Here is an 18,036-nt window from a genome sequence, read left to right as displayed (position 1 = left end):
TTGTAGAGTAATAACAGATAGATAGCAAATAGCAATACATCTAAATAGTGGCTGTGAACAAAATGAAACAATACAAACTAAAACAAACAAACAAACAAAAAAACATTATTTACATCTGAACGAATGTAAAGTAATGATAGCAAATACCAAAGCATGTAAATATTAATTGTGAACAAAGAGAAACAATACAAACTAAAACAAACAAACAAGCAAGCAAGCAAGCAAACAAACAAACAAACAAACAAACAAACACACAAACAAACAAACAAACATTATTTACATCTGAACGAATGTAAAGTAATGATAGCAAATACCAAAGCATGTAAATATGAATTGTGAACAAAATGAAACAATACAAACTAAAACAAACAAACAAACAAAAAAAATATTTACATTTGAACGAATGTAAAGTAATGATAGCAAATACCAAAGCATGTAAATATTAATTGTGAACAAAGAGAAACAATACAAACTAAAACAAACAAACAAGCAAACACACAAACAAACAAACAAACATTATTTACATCTGAACGAATGTAAAGTAATGATAGCAAATACCAAAGCATGTAAATATGAATTGTGAACAAAATGAAACAATACAAATTAAATAAAACAAACAAACAAAAAAAATATTTACATTTGAACGAATGTAAAGTAATGATAGCAAATACCAAAGCATGTAAATATTAATTGTGAACAAAGAGAAACAATACAAACTAAAACAAACACGCAAGCAAGCAAGCAAGCAAACAAACAAACAAACAAACAAACAAACAAACAAACAAACAAACAAACACATAAACAAACAAACAAACAAACAAACAAACAAACAAACAAACAAACACACAAACAGAAAAACATTATTTACATCCGACCGAATGTAAAGTAATGATAGCAAATACCAATAACATCTAAATAATCGTTGTGAACAAAATGAAACAATACAAACTAAAACAAACAAACAAACAAACAAAAATACAATCTTTACATTTACACAATTGTAGAGTAATAACAAATAGATAGCAAATACCAAAACATCTAAATAGTGGCTGTGAACAAAATGAAACAATACAAACCAAAACAAAAAAACAAACAAACAAACATTATTTACATCTGAACGAATGTAAAGTAATGATAGCAAATACCAAAGCATGTAAATATGAATTGTGAACAAAATGAAACAATACAAACTAAAACAAACAAACAAACAAAAAAAAAATTTACATTTGAACAAATGTAAAGTAATGATAGCAAATACCAAAGCATGTAAATATGAATTGTGAACAAAATGAAACAATACAAATTAAATAAAACAAACAAACAAAAAAAATATTTACATTTGAACGAATGTAAAGTAATGATAGCAAATACCAAAGCATGTAAATATTAATTGTGAACAAAGAGAAACAATACAAACTAAAACAAACACGCAAGCAAGCAAGCAAGCAAACAAACAAACAAACAAACAAACAAACAAACAAACAAACAAACAAACACATAAACAAACAAACAAACAAACAAACAAACAAACAAACACACAAACAGAAAAACATTATTTACATCCGAACGAATGTAAAGTAATGATAGCAAATACCAATAACATCTAAATAATCGTTGTGAACAAAATGAAACAATACAAACTAAAACAAACAAACAAACAAACAAAAATACAATCTTTACATTTACACAATTGTAGAGTAATAACAAATAGATAGCAAATACCAAAACATCTAAATAGTGGCTGTGAACAAAATGAAACAATACAAACCAAAACAAAAAAACAAACAAACAAACATTATTTACATCTGAACGAATGTAAAGTAATGATAGCAAATACCAAAGCATGTAAATATGAATTGTGAACAAAATGAAACAATACAAACTAAAACAAACAAACAAACAAAAAAAAATTTTACATTTGAACAAATGTAAAGTAATGATAGCAAATACCAAAGCATGTAAATATTAATTGTGAACAAAATGAAACAATACAAACTAAAACAAACAAGCAAGCAAGCAAACAAACAAACAAAAAAAACAAACAAACAGAAAAACATTATTTACATCTGAACGAATGTAAAGTAATGATAGCAAATACCAAAGCATGTAAATATGAATTGTGAACAAAATGAAACAATACAAACTAAAACAAACAAACAAACAAAAAAAAAAAATTTTACATCTGAACGAATGTAAAGTAATGATAGCAAATACCAAAAACATGTAAATAATCATTGTGAACAAAATGAAACAATACAAACTAAAACAAACAAACAAACAAAAATACAATCTTTACATTTACACAATTGTAGAGTAATAACAAATAGATAGCAAATACCAAAACATTTAAATAGTGGCTGTGAACAAAATGAAACAATACAAACCAAAACAAAAAAACAAAACATAATTTACATTTGATCGAATGTAAAGTAATGAGAGAGCAAATAGCAAAGCATCTAAATATTCATTGTGAACAAAATGAAACAATAAAATCAAACAAAATGGTAACCTTTACATTTACACAATTAAACAATACAAACCAAAACAAATAAATAAAAAACTTTTTTTTTTTACTACTAAACAAATTTAGAGGAATGAGAAACAGCAAATGCATCCTATTTTGGAAGTAAACTGTGTTGTGAATACTGTTCCAAGTTAATTTTAAATGTCTTATTAAATGCATTTCATTAAAAGCATTTTATGGAAGCCACTATGATGTTTTCTATGAGCTTTAATGGATGCAGGTCATGTGTGTCTACATGGATTCTCTTCCTTCTTTCCTCGAGCATTCTCCCCTGGGCTTCGCACTCTAAATAGAACATGCCTCAAAATGGCATCACGGGTCATTAATAGATCCCTGCTATTCTCATACTGCCAACTGCCAAACTGACTGTAACACAAATCAAAAGCAATTATCTGGAGGAGAAAGCAGCTGAGGCATTTATCAGAAGGTACAAGATAAATGAATGAAGAGTTCATTAGCAATGAGAAGGATTCAGTAGGCCTTGAGAAGCTTTGAGTGAATGAGCTTATATTGAGCTGAGAGTGTTTATCTTCAATTAAAAGTGTATTGAGCTTTCCCTTGGCCTCAATAACATCAGCTGTTGAAGCTTTGCTACTGTTCTCTGCTAAAACTGCCACCAGCATACCACTGTAAGAGTAAAGTGTCTACAATAGTCTTGTCTTAATGGATTTCTAGTTATTTTTAAGCAAAATGAAACGTTTTGACTCTAAAATACCGTCAACTCCAGAATTGTTGGAAAATATGAGCAAAGGCTGTGAAAATAAATCTGCATTGTTTATCATTTTGATCTTTCATTAAAAAAAAAAATCACAAAATTCTAATTGAAGGAAAATAATTGAAAAATTGGAGGAAACTCACATTATGAAATAAATGTTTTTCTCCAAAACATGTTGGCTACAATTATTGGCACCCCTAGAATTTTTTTTGGGTCCCAAATTATTTATTTTGTATATAAATTATATATGTAAGGTGACAAATTTTGTAAAATTTGTGATTTTTGCTGATGACACTAATATTTTTTGTACTGGGGCAAATTTGCAGCAGCTGTTGGAGATGGTCACAGCAGAAATGAATAAATTAAAAACATGGTTTGACTAAAAATAAATTATCAATAAATTTAGATAAAACCAAATTTATGCTGTTTGGAAATCGTAAAATTGATACACATTTAAAAATAATTATTAATAATGTTGAAATAGATAGAGTATATGAAAATTAATTTTTGGGTGTGATTCTGGATCACAAAATCTGCTGGAAACCCCACATTAAACATGTCAGAGCAAGAGTAGCACGGAGTATTGGAGTAATGCGGAAAGCAAGGCATGTGTTGAATGAGAAAGCACTTTATATTTTGTATTGCTCACTTGTTTTGCCGTACTTGAATTATTGTGTTGAAGTGTGGGGCAACACCTACAAAACCACCTTACAAACATTAAGCACAATACAAAAAAGAGCAATTAGGATTACAAAGTAGGATATTATGAACATACTAATTTACTGTTTTTAAAATTACATACTTTTAAGTTTAAAGATATGGTGGAATTTAAGACCGCACAAGTAATCTATAAAGCAAAAAATAACTGTTTATAGAGAGAGAGGGGGGTTATGATTTGAGAGGGGCTTTAAATTTGAAACAGCAGAATGCTCAAACAAAGCTCAAAAGTATGTGCTTTTCAATTTGTGGGGTGATCTTGTGGAATAGGAAAGTATATATATTATATCAAGGAAAGTGTAAATATCTTGCAATTTAAAAAAAGGTATAAGACATTTATTTTTGATAAGTACAGTGAGATAACTTAGCTGTTGTCAATGTTGCATGAATTTTGTTTTGGTTTGTTCTTCCTTATATTAATTGTTAGATATGGTAGGTTGGTCTTTGTGTTAGTTAAAATGATATGTTGGATTTATCTGGTTTAATTGGGATTTGAAGTACTTGGGTAGGATTTATTAAGTCTATGGCTTCTACCTATCCCTTTTCGAACAGATTGAGTACTATGTTGAAAAAATTGTTTATTACGTTATTGATTATTTACTTATTATTTATATATGTTTTTTTCCCTCAATATACATTTTGTTAAAATTGTTTTTTATTATACATATATATTTTTTTCTTTCTTTTTCTTTTTATTTGTTTAAAAAAAAAACGAGTTCGAAATAAAGATTACAAACAAACAAACAAACAAAAACATCAGACCAGGCCACCTTCTTCCATTGCTCCGTGGTCCAGTTCTGATGCTCACGTGTCACTGTTGGCTCTTTCGGTGGACAGGGGTCAGCATGGGCATCCTGACTGGTCTCAGCTCCATACACAACAAACTGATGCTCTGTGTATTCTGACACCTTTCTATCAGAACCAGCAACCAACTTCTGGAGCAGTTTGAGCTACAGGAGCTCGTCTGTTGGATCAGACCACACGGGCCAGCCTTCGCTCCCGACAAACTCACTCAAATCCTTACGCTTGACCATTTTTCCTTCTTCTAACACATCAAAAATGTTCATCCACTAACGTGATGAAGAGATAATCAGTGTTATTTACTTCACCAAACTTTTTAAAACTGTTTTGTGTAAAGGTCATTTACACAAATGTCATTTCTCCCCCCCGACCATTATTTCATATGGCTTTTGTGGACAATGCAATTAAAACAATTTGTCAAAAGATGGATGGATTATAGATGGTTTATAATGAATAATCATTTAGATTATAGCTATTCACTTTCACACAGGCAGCATAAATCTTAATGTTTTTCACCTAGAGACACTCTCGAGGTCTTTTCTCTGACAGGGATTGAAGATACGAGGATAAATATACACGTCTCTCTGGTGCTGGTTTTAGAACAGGCAGATGCACATTTCCTGGCTAGAGTGAATCCTGAGTGACAGCGGCACACATAAAGCCCTTGTAAGGTAAACCTCCTTTACTGTCTGTACTGCAGGATGTGATGCCGAAATCTGTTTTCCAGCAATCTAAGAATTTCATTCAAGTATTACTTATTCATAATAACTGAATGGTCATTTTTGAATGCTAAAAGTTGTAATTAAGATCCTTAATACATTAATTCTGTAAACATGCATAACCAGAGTAAATGACAGAATTGTTGATGCAATCTGCCTTAATTTAACTTTCTGAACAGTTTATTACAGAACAGCTGAAAACATTTAATGAGTTATAGCAACATTTTATTTACAATAGAAATGCACAGGTAAAAGAACAACAGATGGTAGAAAGAATTTACAATCGCTTCAAACAGGCCAACGCATCCTGCGCAAGACTTACAAAATAATCTATAGTGTATCACAGCCACACATACGTATAAAACACCGAGCACAACAGTGAACTACAGCAAAAATAAGACCAGTATATCTGCATGAAGAGATGTGAACAAACTCTGACAATTGCAGTCAGTTCGCTGTAGATTACAAGATTAGAAAAAAGTTAATTTTTAATTTGGGGGTGGATCATAATTATGAAACTTGGTCTGTACATCGATCGAACACAAAAATAAATAAATAAATACATAAAAATCAATAAGAATGTAAAACGTGCACGCAATACACTGTACGACAGTCATCGCAGCAGCTGAATTTAGTTCACCTTAAAATGTGCATTCAGTGTTCAGAAAATGTCAAATAAATGTTAGTCATGATCTGATCGCCAAAACAAATCGAGCATTAAGAGTGTAACCATTTCTCACAATTCTGACTTCTTTTCTAGCAATTGCGAGTTTACATCTTGCAATTCTGACTTTATTTTTCAGAATTGTGAGATATACACTCGAAACTGCAAGTTATAAAGTACCAATTATGAGATATAAAGCCGCAATTCTAAGAAATATTAAAAATTCTGAAAAATAAAGTCATAATTCTGAGAAATAAAGTTAGAATTGTGAGAAAAACTCGCAACTGCAAGAAAGGTCAGTTGTGAGTTTATATCTCATAATCCCCACTTTATATCTCAGATTTGTGAGATATACATTCCCAATTGCAAGTTATAAAGTCTAAATTGTGAGAAATAAAGTCGCAATTACATTTATTTAATTATTTTTATATATAACTTAAGTTTCCATTGAAAATAGTTGTTCAAACGTTTGAAAGGATGGTCATGATGGCACAAAAAAAGAAAAAGAAAAAAAAAAGCATAAATTAAATATTTCCATCGTAAATACTTCAGCCAAGTGTGCAGGGATGTACCGCAGATATACACATTTGGGACAGGCACACAAGCTTTTTTTTTTTTTTTTTTTTTTTTTAATGAAAGCCAACCTAAAACATCGAAAAGCACACATCAACACTGAAGAAACGAACCTTAATGACTATGAACAAATGTACAACTGAGCATTGTGAACGTTACATGAAACCTATTTACCTAAATCAATTGTGTTAATCGGGTTAAACTGCCATTACATAAGCATAATCGACAATAAAATGCACACGCCACATGCATGTGCCAACCTAAAATCTCAGAATTCACGGTGAGTATCCATGCATGTTAATGTATATAATACTGTAGTCTATGCCACATGAAAACATGGCTCTGTTTAAGTGAGGTCCCTTAAACCAGTGTTTTTTCATGTAAAAAAAAAAAAATCTGGACAAACAAAAGGGCTATTGGAGAAAAATAAAAATCATTTAGTTGTCCTTAGAAGCCATCCTTTGCTTTTAAGACATGGGTTGCAACATAAAGCACATCACACCAAATGCATGAGTTAGTAGTTTCCCAAGAACTCGCCAAACAGTAAGACTTCTTTTTTAAATACAGGAAAGGTGGCGCTCAAGCATGTTCGACACGCATTCTGAGCTTGGGGCCGCACATGGCAATGCAAAAATCCCTGGAGGACTAGCGCATCAGATAAAGGACTTCTGAGAAATGCTCCGGCGACAACAGTAGTTTCACAGGCACTGTAGCGTGTTGGCGAGTGACGGCTGTGCAGATGTAACAAAGACTCCTAGTGTAAGCAGAGAGGCAGAGAGCAGCTCTATAGACCAGCAACGTGTAACTCTCTAGGAGAAATTCACACTTCTTGAATCTGGGAATGCTGTCTTTATTCATAACGATCCATCTCAAACATCCTCTGTTCTCCTTAGTGCTCTGGAGGCTTCAGGAAGTAAGAGTTCATGCCTTTTGGCAAGGTCTCTGGTCTCTCTGTGTCATTGGCTTTGTCTCTTTTACAGTCTTTTCAAGTGTCTGTTCGAGGTCACAGGTCAAAGGTCAGTGACTTTATTCTCCACAGCTGCAGCGATCTGTTGGAGCCTGTATCCCAGCTGCATCTTTTGAGCTGTGGAGTCCTCCTCTAAAGCTGTGATGATCTGAGGAGACAAAACAATGTTTTAGACATCAAGAGGATGGGGTCTTCTTATATCCTGATGTGTGAATCATCACGCTGGATCTAAGTTGGCTGTTTAGCTTCAGACAATGTAAAAAAGTATACAATTTTTCACTGTTATTTACATTTCTAATGTTAATTAAGCTTAATGTTGAGATCTGCAGAGCTGTAGGTGGTGTAGGATTTAGCTAGGAAACAATTTTCACTCAGAAACTGCTCGTAAATTTCCAAAATTTTGAAGTAGAAAGTTGTGAAGGCAGAAAACAAGCTTTTACAGTTTATAAATGTCTTTGTCAAGTGACTTAATGTGACCGTGCTCATAGTACACACTCTTGAGCCTCAAAAGGATTGATTGATTTGATTCCTGATGATAAATTTTATGCCTACAGGCAAATATTACTCTACTTGTAAACATGTGGAGCAGTGAGGCAGGAGATGTTTACAACAAGTCTATTTTTGTCATCTTTAATACTGTGCATCATTGTTTTTGTTACTAGGTTGCTTTGCTACCGCTAAACACATGTGCCAAAGCATGACAAGAGCGTGCTGTGAAGGCCCTCATCACTATTCACACCAGAGCAAACAAATATCAATGACACATCTGAAGGATAAAAGCACCCAGAGCAGAGACAAGAGAACAGCTACCCTTAAAATATGATTTCAGTTAATAATCAAATATTTTAATGCGCAATTTATACAAATTTTAATGCAACGTTGTTTTTATATAAAATAAAATGACATAACACTATATGTATATGGATAGAGGAATAGAATGAAAGTCTCACCTGATCATAGTATTTGTTGATATACTTGTACAACTCATGCAATGCCACTAGATGATTAACTTCATTAGAGTAGTTCTGCAAGGAAAGCATAGCAGATAGTCATCTATTATTCATAAAGTCTCTGGTGTCTCCAGAATGTGTGTGTGAAGTTTCAGCTCAAAAACGTCCACAGATCATTTATTATAGTTTGACAAATTTACCCCTATTTGGGTGTAAGCGCCAGTTTTGTGTGTGTCCCTTTAAATGCAAATGAGCTGCTGCTCCAGAAAAGGGCGGAGCTTTAACAGCTCAACAACAACAAAGCTGGAGAATCTCACGCAGACAAAACGAGGAAAGTGTTCAGCCTTACATTGTTCAAACCGGAGTCGACACTGATGGAGAGACTCAGGAAGAAGTTACAACTTTTAGACGTTTCTGAATGGTTAGTGGATAAATTGATGTAGTTGCTGTGGAGTTGATTCAACTCATCCACTAGCATGTGCCGTCATGTTCATCTTTTGAGTTGAATTGACCCTCGTTTGTGAAGCAGTCCGGCGTAAAATGACGGCATGACAACAACACTCGACTACAACAACTCTTCCTCTTCTCTAAAGCAGCCCAACATGGCCCCCTTTGTTGTGTGTTCTCGGGGGCGGGGTTTATGTTAATTTTGGGGTTAGTGATGTCACAATCCCAGGAAGAAACTTGTTGTAGTCCCTACCAGCCGTTTGTTGTAGTCCTTAGTAATTTCTGTAAAAGAAAATATCTCCCTTTGCTTTGAACTTTGAGTGTCGTAACTTTGCAGATGTTGTTTATGATCAAACAGCAACATTACACACTAACTAAAGTTAAAAAATTAAATCATAATCAAGGACCACTTTAACACCATTATCAAGTTTCTGTCAAGATTTTACATTTGTTTTTCAAGTTTCGTTAAAATTGAACTTTGAAAGATATCAATCCGCTAGTTAAAATAGTAGCTTTTTTAGATAATTCAAAATGGCAGACACATTTTACACAGAAATTAAATCGGAAATATATATTTTTTAGTGTTTGACATAAGGATTCATACATACACAATCTTAAAGAGATCCTATTATGCTTTTTTTTACATGTCTGACTCACTTTAGTGTGTAATGTTGTGGTTTGAGCATGAAAAAGGTCTGCAAAGCTACAAAAGTTCACTCCAAAGAGAGTTCTTCTCTATATCAGTGTCATTGTTTCTGAACTCCCTGAAACGCCTCCATTGTAGTCTTGAGTTTTCTTTTTCGTCACAATATTCCTGATTCCGAATTCCCGTCCAAGACATATGCAAGATAAAGGAGGCGAGGTCTGGTTGAGTTGCGTTAATAGTGTGCTGAAACTCGCAGTTACAGCAAGGGGTGTGACATTTCCAAAACATGCTCTGAGTTGTTGACCAATCACAACACACTGGTCCAGCTGACCAATCAGAGCACATTACGCTTTTCGGAAGGAGGGGCTTCAAAGATACAGGAACTGAACAGAGCGTTACTGACAGACTGGGAAAAGAGGTGCTGCAACAATGTCAAATGTGCTTTTTTTTTTTACCATTCAAGCATGAAAACCTATTCTAGCACACCAAAAACAAAATCAAGACTTTGAAAAAGGGCATAACAGGTCCTCTTTAAAACAATCCCATCTTTACAGATCATCACAACACTCACAAATGGCAAATATAATAACCTGAGTGTCACAAATATCGCACAACTCACCCTAGAGAGTTCAGCTAGAGAAGAGTTCATCTCCTGGTCACTGACAGAGATGGTCTGTCTTATGTCTGAATAATATCTAACGAAACACAATCAAAGTAGTATGAGTACATTTATGCAAAGTAATGCCACTGTACATGAATTAAGCATTAAACTGCACAAATGAAACTCACCTCTCCACCATTTGTTTGTATCGTGGGATGTCTCGAGCGTACAAGAGCTTGTTGATTGGGGAATCCTGTATGTACAAGACAGAACCAAAGTCATTAGCAGCCTTCTTCCCACAATCCATCTGGTCCTACTTCATTTTGATTGGCTTACCCTGCCCAGTTTGTGGTCGGCTATAGTGCAGGAGTCCATGAAGGTCTGAGCGATGACTGACAGCACTGCATCTACATTGTCAGAGGCCTGAACATCGAAGATGAACTGAGGGTTCTTCAGGATGTTGATCCAGAATCTCAGCGGCAAGCTAAAACAAAACAAAACAAAACATAATACAAGACGTGACCCGTAATTCTTGGCTCATCCTAAAATATAACAAGGAATCTTTACAAACCTGTTTGTTTTCCATATGTGGATTGTCTCTGGGTCGGTTATGTTGTGCTGTGTGGCCTGGTCATCCAGCAGATCAAAGAAATATTTCACGGCCAGAGGAACCGGCCGACTGGTGCTCAGAATCACAGTGAACAGATCGTCCACGAACTTCTGCAGTGTCCCCTAAAACACACAGTACAAGTGATGCAGTGCTCCATCCGCCCTATTGCCAGTGCACGTGGCGTCTGTATGCGGTACCTTCACAGACAGCAGGCGTGTGAGGTAGATCTCTGGGATGGCCTTGGCTCTCTCACGCTCTTTGTCTCTCAGACTGCCCCGCCTGTGCTTGGGTAGCTCCGACTCCTCGTTGGCCTTCACCAGATGCCACTGCTTCACTCCTCCTTCATCTCCATCCTCCAACATTGGGGTCTCTGAGAGAGGAAAGAAAGCATTGGCTTTGGTGAGCGCTCTGAAGGGAGGGTGGGATTTTCTTTTCCAATTTTCTGCTTTTCAAAACTGCAACTAAACGCCACATTGTGCTGAAAAGCAAGGAAACTCACTCTCTCCCGGTATGTAGTCATGGCTGTCGTGGTGGATTTGCTTGGATTGTCGTGACACCAGTGTTACTGTGGCACCATCTGGGACCTGCAGGAGACACTTACAAATCAACAATGGCTCTCAAAAAAACAGCATGTGAAATTTCACTCAAGAAAATGGAGTCATTATATTGAGGAGCAACTTGAGAGACCTTGTAGTGCTGTAAAGTGTTGAGGCGTTTCCAGGACCCCTGAACCACTGACGTCAAGTCCTGATCCGACAAGATCAGGTGACCAGCCACTCCCGCCCTCCACTCTATAAAACACAGGATTACAGGAATTGTAGGGTTACATTATATTATTTAGAAATTAAGTATATATATGCTACCAGTCAAAAGTTTGGAAACATTACTATTTTTAATGTTTTTGAACGAAGTCTCTTAGGCTCAATAAGGCTGCATTTATTTCATAAAAAATACAGAAAAAAACAGTAATATTGTGAAATATTATTACAGTTTTAAAATTATGATTTTCATTTTAATATACTTTAAAATATAATTTATTTCTGTGATCAAAGCTGAATTTTCAGCATCATTACTCCAGTCTTCAGTGTCACATGATCCTTCAGAAATCATTCTAATATGAGGATTTATTATCAATGTTGGAAACATTTGTGCTGCTTAATATTATTTTATAACCTGTGATCCTTTTTCAGGATTCTCTGATGAATAAAAAGTTAAAAAATATCAGCATTAATTTAAAATAGAAATCTTTTGTAACAATATACACTACCGTTCAAAAGTTTGGAGTCAGTAATTTTTTTTCTTTCTTTTTTTTGAAAGAAATTAATACTTTTATTCAGCACAGATGTGTTAGATTGATAAAAAGTGATAGTAAAGATTTATATTTTGAAGAAATGCTGTTCTTTTAACCTTTTATTCATCAATGAATCCTGAAAAAAGTATCTCTGTTTCCAAAATAATATTAAGCAGCACAACTGTTTCCAACATTGATAATAACGAGTATATAATGAGGTGAATAATGAGTATCAAATCATCATATTAGAATGATTTCTGAAGGATCATGTGACACTGAAGACTGGAGTAATGATGCTGAAAATTCAGCTTTGATCACAGGAATAAATTATATTTTAAAGTATATTAAAATGAAAAACATAATTTTAAATTGTAATAATATTTCACAATATTACAGTTTTTTCTGTATATTATGAAATAAATGCAGCCTTAATGAGCAGAAGAGACTTTGTTCAAAAACATAAAAAAATAGTAATGTTTCCAAACTTTTGACTGGTAGTGTGTATTATTAAATACATTTTTTTTTAAATAATTTTTTTATTCATTTTTAAAGGGTTAGTTCACACCAAAATGAAATGTCTTTCATTAATTACTCACTTTCATGTCGTTCCAAACCTGTAAGGCTTTCGTTCATCTTCAGAACACAAATTAAGATATTTTTGATAAAATCTGAGAGCTTTCTGTTCCTCCATTGACAGCCATGCAACTGAAACTGTGGCGCTTCAAAAAGTTCATAAAGAGATCGTAAAACTAATCCATATGAACTGAGCAGTTTAGTCCATATTTTCTGAAGAGACTCGATCGCTTTATATGATGAACAGATTTAGTCTCTTATTCACATATAAACATTGATCAGCGAACATAAACAGAAGCTCAACCGAACCTGAATGACACGTGAAAACAAACCTCTTCCAAAAGCTCAAACGTGCTGTATAATACGAGAAAGAACCTCATTGGTTGTCGCACGTCAAGCAAACTTGCTTGAGCTTCAGTTTACCACAACTGATGTGAGTTGATGAATGTTTGTATGTGAATAAAAGTCTAAATTAAAGGTGCAATATGTATTTTTCGTCCGCGAAAAGGTTGCCTATTCAAAACAAAGGCGTAGCTTAATGACGGCAAGTTTGAGCACGGAATCTTGGGACATGTGGTCTTCACCTCAACGGCTGGTGGAAAATAATAGGGATAGGACTCGGGAAGAAATCATGTTCATGGATGTGATTATTACTGTAGTATGAAGCAGAGCAGGAGCGAGTGTTGTGGAGCTGAACGAGGAGCTGGAGCGATTGATCAACACACGCCTCACGAGCAGCGGGACTTTTATTATGACACAGTCGCCGGCGCCGCTTCCGCTTTTCCGGTCATGAGTATGAGGAAACGCAGCTCTGTTTATCATATTAGATACATTTGAGAGTGTTGAAAATGATGTTATAACGTTACTCTGTGCGTTCACTCGGCGGCTGCTGTGAGACACTGTTACACACTGCAGTAAGATAGATCCATTTTACAATATCAGATTAAATGCTGGATGATTGTGTTGATAAATGACATGCAGTTAATTTTAAAACATGATGGAGAAAATGCTGTATTACTGTTACTAAAAATAAAGCTGCATCTGATTATGCTATGTTAGCTACTTCACAAAATAGTGTTTTTCTCTGAGGCATGGTAAAGCATGGTACTCGCAAAACATCAAGAAAATTAGATTTAAACAATAAGACTAAACGTGTTGAACTATATAACAATAATTAGTTTTCTGTCTATAAATATATCAAAACAGTTGTTCCCTTGACTATTAAAACATGTAAATATTAAAGTGTTTCCATGGTTTCTACTAAATAAAAGTGGAAACCGAGGGTAACGCGGGTATGACGCCATTGACAGGCGACTCCTCACACGTCCCGGAGCCTTGATTAAAATTGCAATTTTCTCACGATTTACAAATAGTTTGAAACATTTGAGATATTGTAAGTACTCAGATGAACAAAATATATAACACTGGCCTAGTGGTTTTTGGATATTTTACAGGAAAATTACATATTGTAAATCTGTTCACCATATAAAGCGATCGAGTCTCTTCAAAAAATTTGGACTAAACCACTCAATTCATATGGATTAGTTTTACAATCTCTTTATGAACTTTTTGAAACATCAGTGGTATTTGCGTAGCTGTCTATGTAGGGACAGAAATCTCTCAGATTTCATCAAAAATATCTTAATTTGTGTTCTGAAGATGAACGAAGGTCTTACAGGTGTGAAATGACATGAGGGTCAGTAATTAATGACAGAAGTTTCATTTTCAGGTGAACTAACCCTTTAAGTATTTTATTTATGTAATACATTTAGTAACTTCTTTTAATGATTGGCCGTTTTTTGAAAAATTATTGCTCTTACCCAGATGCACAGAGTCTGCGGAGGGTCTTTGGGACCATGACATGCCCTTACATGTCTGCTCCAGGATCTTCTCCTTCACTTGTGTGATGGTGTCACAATCCAGAACCTTGGTGGGGACCGTCTGAGACTCACCAGCACCTCCACTGGTCACCAGAACATTCAGAGTCTGTGAAACAACAGGTTTAAAAGCAGCTGCTTTAAAGTTTCACATCTTACTGCTCATGAAACATGTCCTAATCTTTTTTAGGATTCTGTCAGATTATACATCATGTTTGAATGTACCATTGAGCAAAAACATGAATAAAGAAACTATAAAATATGAACCTTTTTCATGAAAGCTTAGATAATGCACGACACTTTCAAATAAAGTTCATTTCTGTCTCAAACTCTGTGTAGTGTGTGTGTGTGTCTCACCAGAGTGCGGTACTCCACGTCTTCCCGCAGCAGTCGGTTGTCGTTGAGTGTGTATTTGGCTTTGCCTGTAACAGCGTCCACTGGGCCTTTATCCACCTGGTGCTTTATAGCTCTGAACAGCATGTAGAACGACTCACCTGCTGTATCCTGCCACAGGACAAACAAACATGATACTTACTCAATGGATGTGAAACATGAAATATTAATTTTCAGTCTATTTTATTTTACCAAACTGACAAAAATATGCAATATGGTGCAAAAGGTATGATGAAATTCTGGTAATAGCAGACTGCTGACATAAAATGCATATACATCTCAGTTGTCATTCTACATCTCCCAATAATATGTCTAAGAAAGATGACATTTAAATGCTTAGTTTTATGATCAAAGCTCTGTAGTTTTACTTGTGAGGGGCAGAATGTATAATGCAATGCAATACAATGATGACAGAGATGAAGCCTGATGTATTATATTTGATACTCACATTTTAACATGATGTTTCTAAAAAGGTATTTATGGATATTCAAGTAAATCTAAGTTGCTTCAATGCACTAAATGTTCATCTTGAAATATTACTAACAATATAAATGTTATTTTTACATTTACTTTATGAAATTCAGCAAGGATTTCACACTTAAATGACATGTGAACCACAACCTGAAGATAGATGTTTTTAGAATTATACTTTTGCTTGCTGAAAAAGTAGAAACTATTAATCAGATACAACAGGCCTTAATGTATCAAATATGATACAGTAGGCTTTATAGGGTTAAAAATGACTGTTCAAAAGCCTATTCAAAACACTAACATTTTAAAAATATATATATATATTATTAATTAATTTATTAATCTTAAATTCAAGCTATCTATGAACTAGTTACATATTTAAAGAGTAAGTTCACCCAAAAATGAAAACTCAGTCATTAATTACTCATGTCGTTCCACATTCGTAAGACCTTCGTTCATCTTCAGAACACAAATTAAGATATTTTTGATGAAATCTGAGAGGTTTCTGTCTCTCCAGAAATGCAACTATGACTCCAAGGTCCAGAAAGGTAGGAAAGACATCATTAAAGTACTCCATGTGACTACAGTGGCTATTTTATGGAGTACTTTAATGATGTCTTTCCTACCTTTCTGGACCTTGGAGTCATAGTTGCATTTCTGGAGAGACAGAAACCTCTCAGATTTCATCAAAAATATCTTAATTTGTGTTCTGAAGATGAACGAAGGTCTTACGGGTGTGGAACGACATGAGGGTGAGTCATTAATGACTGAATTTTTGGGTGAACTAATCCTTTAATCACTGGCACGTCTTCCTCTATTTTATATTCTCTATCCTCCAGCTCTTTGTATTTCTTACTGGGCCCTTGTGACCCAAACCTGAAGCAAAACAAGCCCCACTCACCCTGAGGAAGGTGTAAAGGCAAATGGACATCCAGTTAGTCAACAGCTTCTCCACCACAGACTCGGTCCTACAACAGATGAGAGATGGTGCCATAATCATCAGTTTAAAAGATCCACATCCTGTTCATGTGATTCAGTGATGGGACACTCATCACTACTGACCTGCGCAGCATGAGTTTGGGGTTTTTAGTGGTGTATTGCTCCACCAGGTGACTAAGCAGAGTTTTTAGGATGTCAGTGAAATACTCCAGCTTGCCGTGCAGCGCCACCGTGAGGAGGGAGGCCACATACGCCCTGTCCCTTGGAGAGAAGGTTCGCTGGGCTTCCAGTGTGTGAATGAACTATAGGGAAATGTATGACGTATATGAAACTCTCAATCTAATCTGGCTTGGTTGTTTACATAATTCTTCCTCACAGGTTTATGGAAAGCCCACCTTGGTGAGGAACAGTTTGCTGTTGAGCAGGTTCGAGAGCTGAACCAGGCCCTGCTCCACCGTGGCCCGGCGACAGGCGGGTACGTCAAGGTCCCGCCTCAGCGGAGAATCGCGGTGACCCGGGAAGAAAATCCTCTCCGAGTATTTACGATAATCCAGGAATGGAATCCCAGAGCCCATGAGATCACTGGACACATCCATCATCTCAGTCATCAGATCTGCACATAATACACACAGTTTATTATCACGGGGGATTTCCAGCATGTGGGCAGTCTGGCTGATGTTTGTGTGGGAGCGTCTGACCTGTGAATTCCTTTTTACAGCGGTCTCGGACACTCGTCTCCAAGTTCTCCAGTTGGATCTGGACTTTTTTATAGTCTCTTAGTGCTTGTTTGCTTTTCCTCCTGTTAAACACACACAGATACATATTAAATACAAACACACAATCATGCTGGATAATATGAGCAGAGTTCATGCAGTTAAAATATAATTATATATAATATATAATTATATATATATAAAAAACTATTCATTATATTGCATGTATATTAATTATATTATATTAACTAGTTGATTAATAATTATTTATTAATTATAACTAATTATATTTATATATATAAATATATATAAAGTTTTTATCTTTACAATAAATATATATATATATATATATATATATATATATATATATATATATATATATATATATATATATATATATATATATATATACTCTTTATTGTAAAGAAAAAAACTAGGTAGGTATTACATTAAGATTAAGGTTTTAATATAATATAATATAATATAATATAATATAATATAATATAATATAATATAATATAATATAATATAATATAATATAATATAATATAATATAATATAATATAATATAATATAATATAATATAATATAATATAGTTGTTCGGGATGCGATATTTGTTTTTAAATGACTCTACAAGTTAAACAAGACAGTCAAAATATGAGGAAAATATTTTAAATATGAGGGAAGAACAAAAACGTATTAAAAAAAAAGGTATTCATCTGACGATTTAATTTAATTAAATTTTTGCAAAAAAGGCAAATTACAGCTGCAATTTTTATTTTACTATGCAAAAAACAAACAAAAAAAAAAAAAAAACAATTATTGTTTTTTTATGCTATTTCTA

The 18,036-nt window shown here is 34.3% G+C and overlaps 1 protein-coding gene across 3 annotated transcripts in view; it reads right to left on the bottom strand.

The window, feature by feature from the left end:
- Positions 1 to 5,700: 5,700 nt before the first annotated feature.
- Positions 5,701 to 18,036, bottom strand: part of plxnb1a (plexin b1a) — a 101,065-nt gene continuing 88,729 nt past the window's right edge. For all 3 annotated transcript variants that reach the window (XM_067370809.1, XM_067370808.1, XM_067370810.1), the window contains 15 exons: positions 17,177 to 17,277; positions 16,874 to 17,091; positions 16,602 to 16,780; positions 16,441 to 16,507; positions 15,033 to 15,179; positions 14,619 to 14,784; positions 11,622 to 11,725; positions 11,434 to 11,518; positions 11,132 to 11,304; positions 10,896 to 11,056; positions 10,661 to 10,808; positions 10,513 to 10,577; positions 10,343 to 10,418; positions 8,631 to 8,705; positions 5,701 to 7,828 (listed from right to left, as the gene is read on the bottom strand). In XM_067370809.1, the coding sequence (XP_067226910.1) occupies positions 7,724 to 7,828; positions 8,631 to 8,705; positions 10,343 to 10,418; positions 10,513 to 10,577; positions 10,661 to 10,808; positions 10,896 to 11,056; positions 11,132 to 11,304; positions 11,434 to 11,518; positions 11,622 to 11,725; positions 14,619 to 14,784; positions 15,033 to 15,179; positions 16,441 to 16,507; positions 16,602 to 16,780; positions 16,874 to 17,091; positions 17,177 to 17,277 (1,870 nt within the window). In that variant the 3' untranslated portion in view covers positions 5,701 to 7,723. The remainder of the gene's footprint in view (positions 7,829 to 8,630; positions 8,706 to 10,342; positions 10,419 to 10,512; positions 10,578 to 10,660; positions 10,809 to 10,895; positions 11,057 to 11,131; positions 11,305 to 11,433; positions 11,519 to 11,621; positions 11,726 to 14,618; positions 14,785 to 15,032; positions 15,180 to 16,440; positions 16,508 to 16,601; positions 16,781 to 16,873; positions 17,092 to 17,176; positions 17,278 to 18,036) is intronic.

Source organism: Chanodichthys erythropterus, chromosome 20, assembly GCF_024489055.1.
Source record: "Chanodichthys erythropterus isolate Z2021 chromosome 20, ASM2448905v1, whole genome shotgun sequence".
NCBI lineage: Eukaryota > Metazoa > Chordata > Actinopteri > Cypriniformes > Xenocyprididae > Chanodichthys > Chanodichthys erythropterus.
This window is presented reverse-complemented; position numbering and strand designations above follow the sequence as displayed.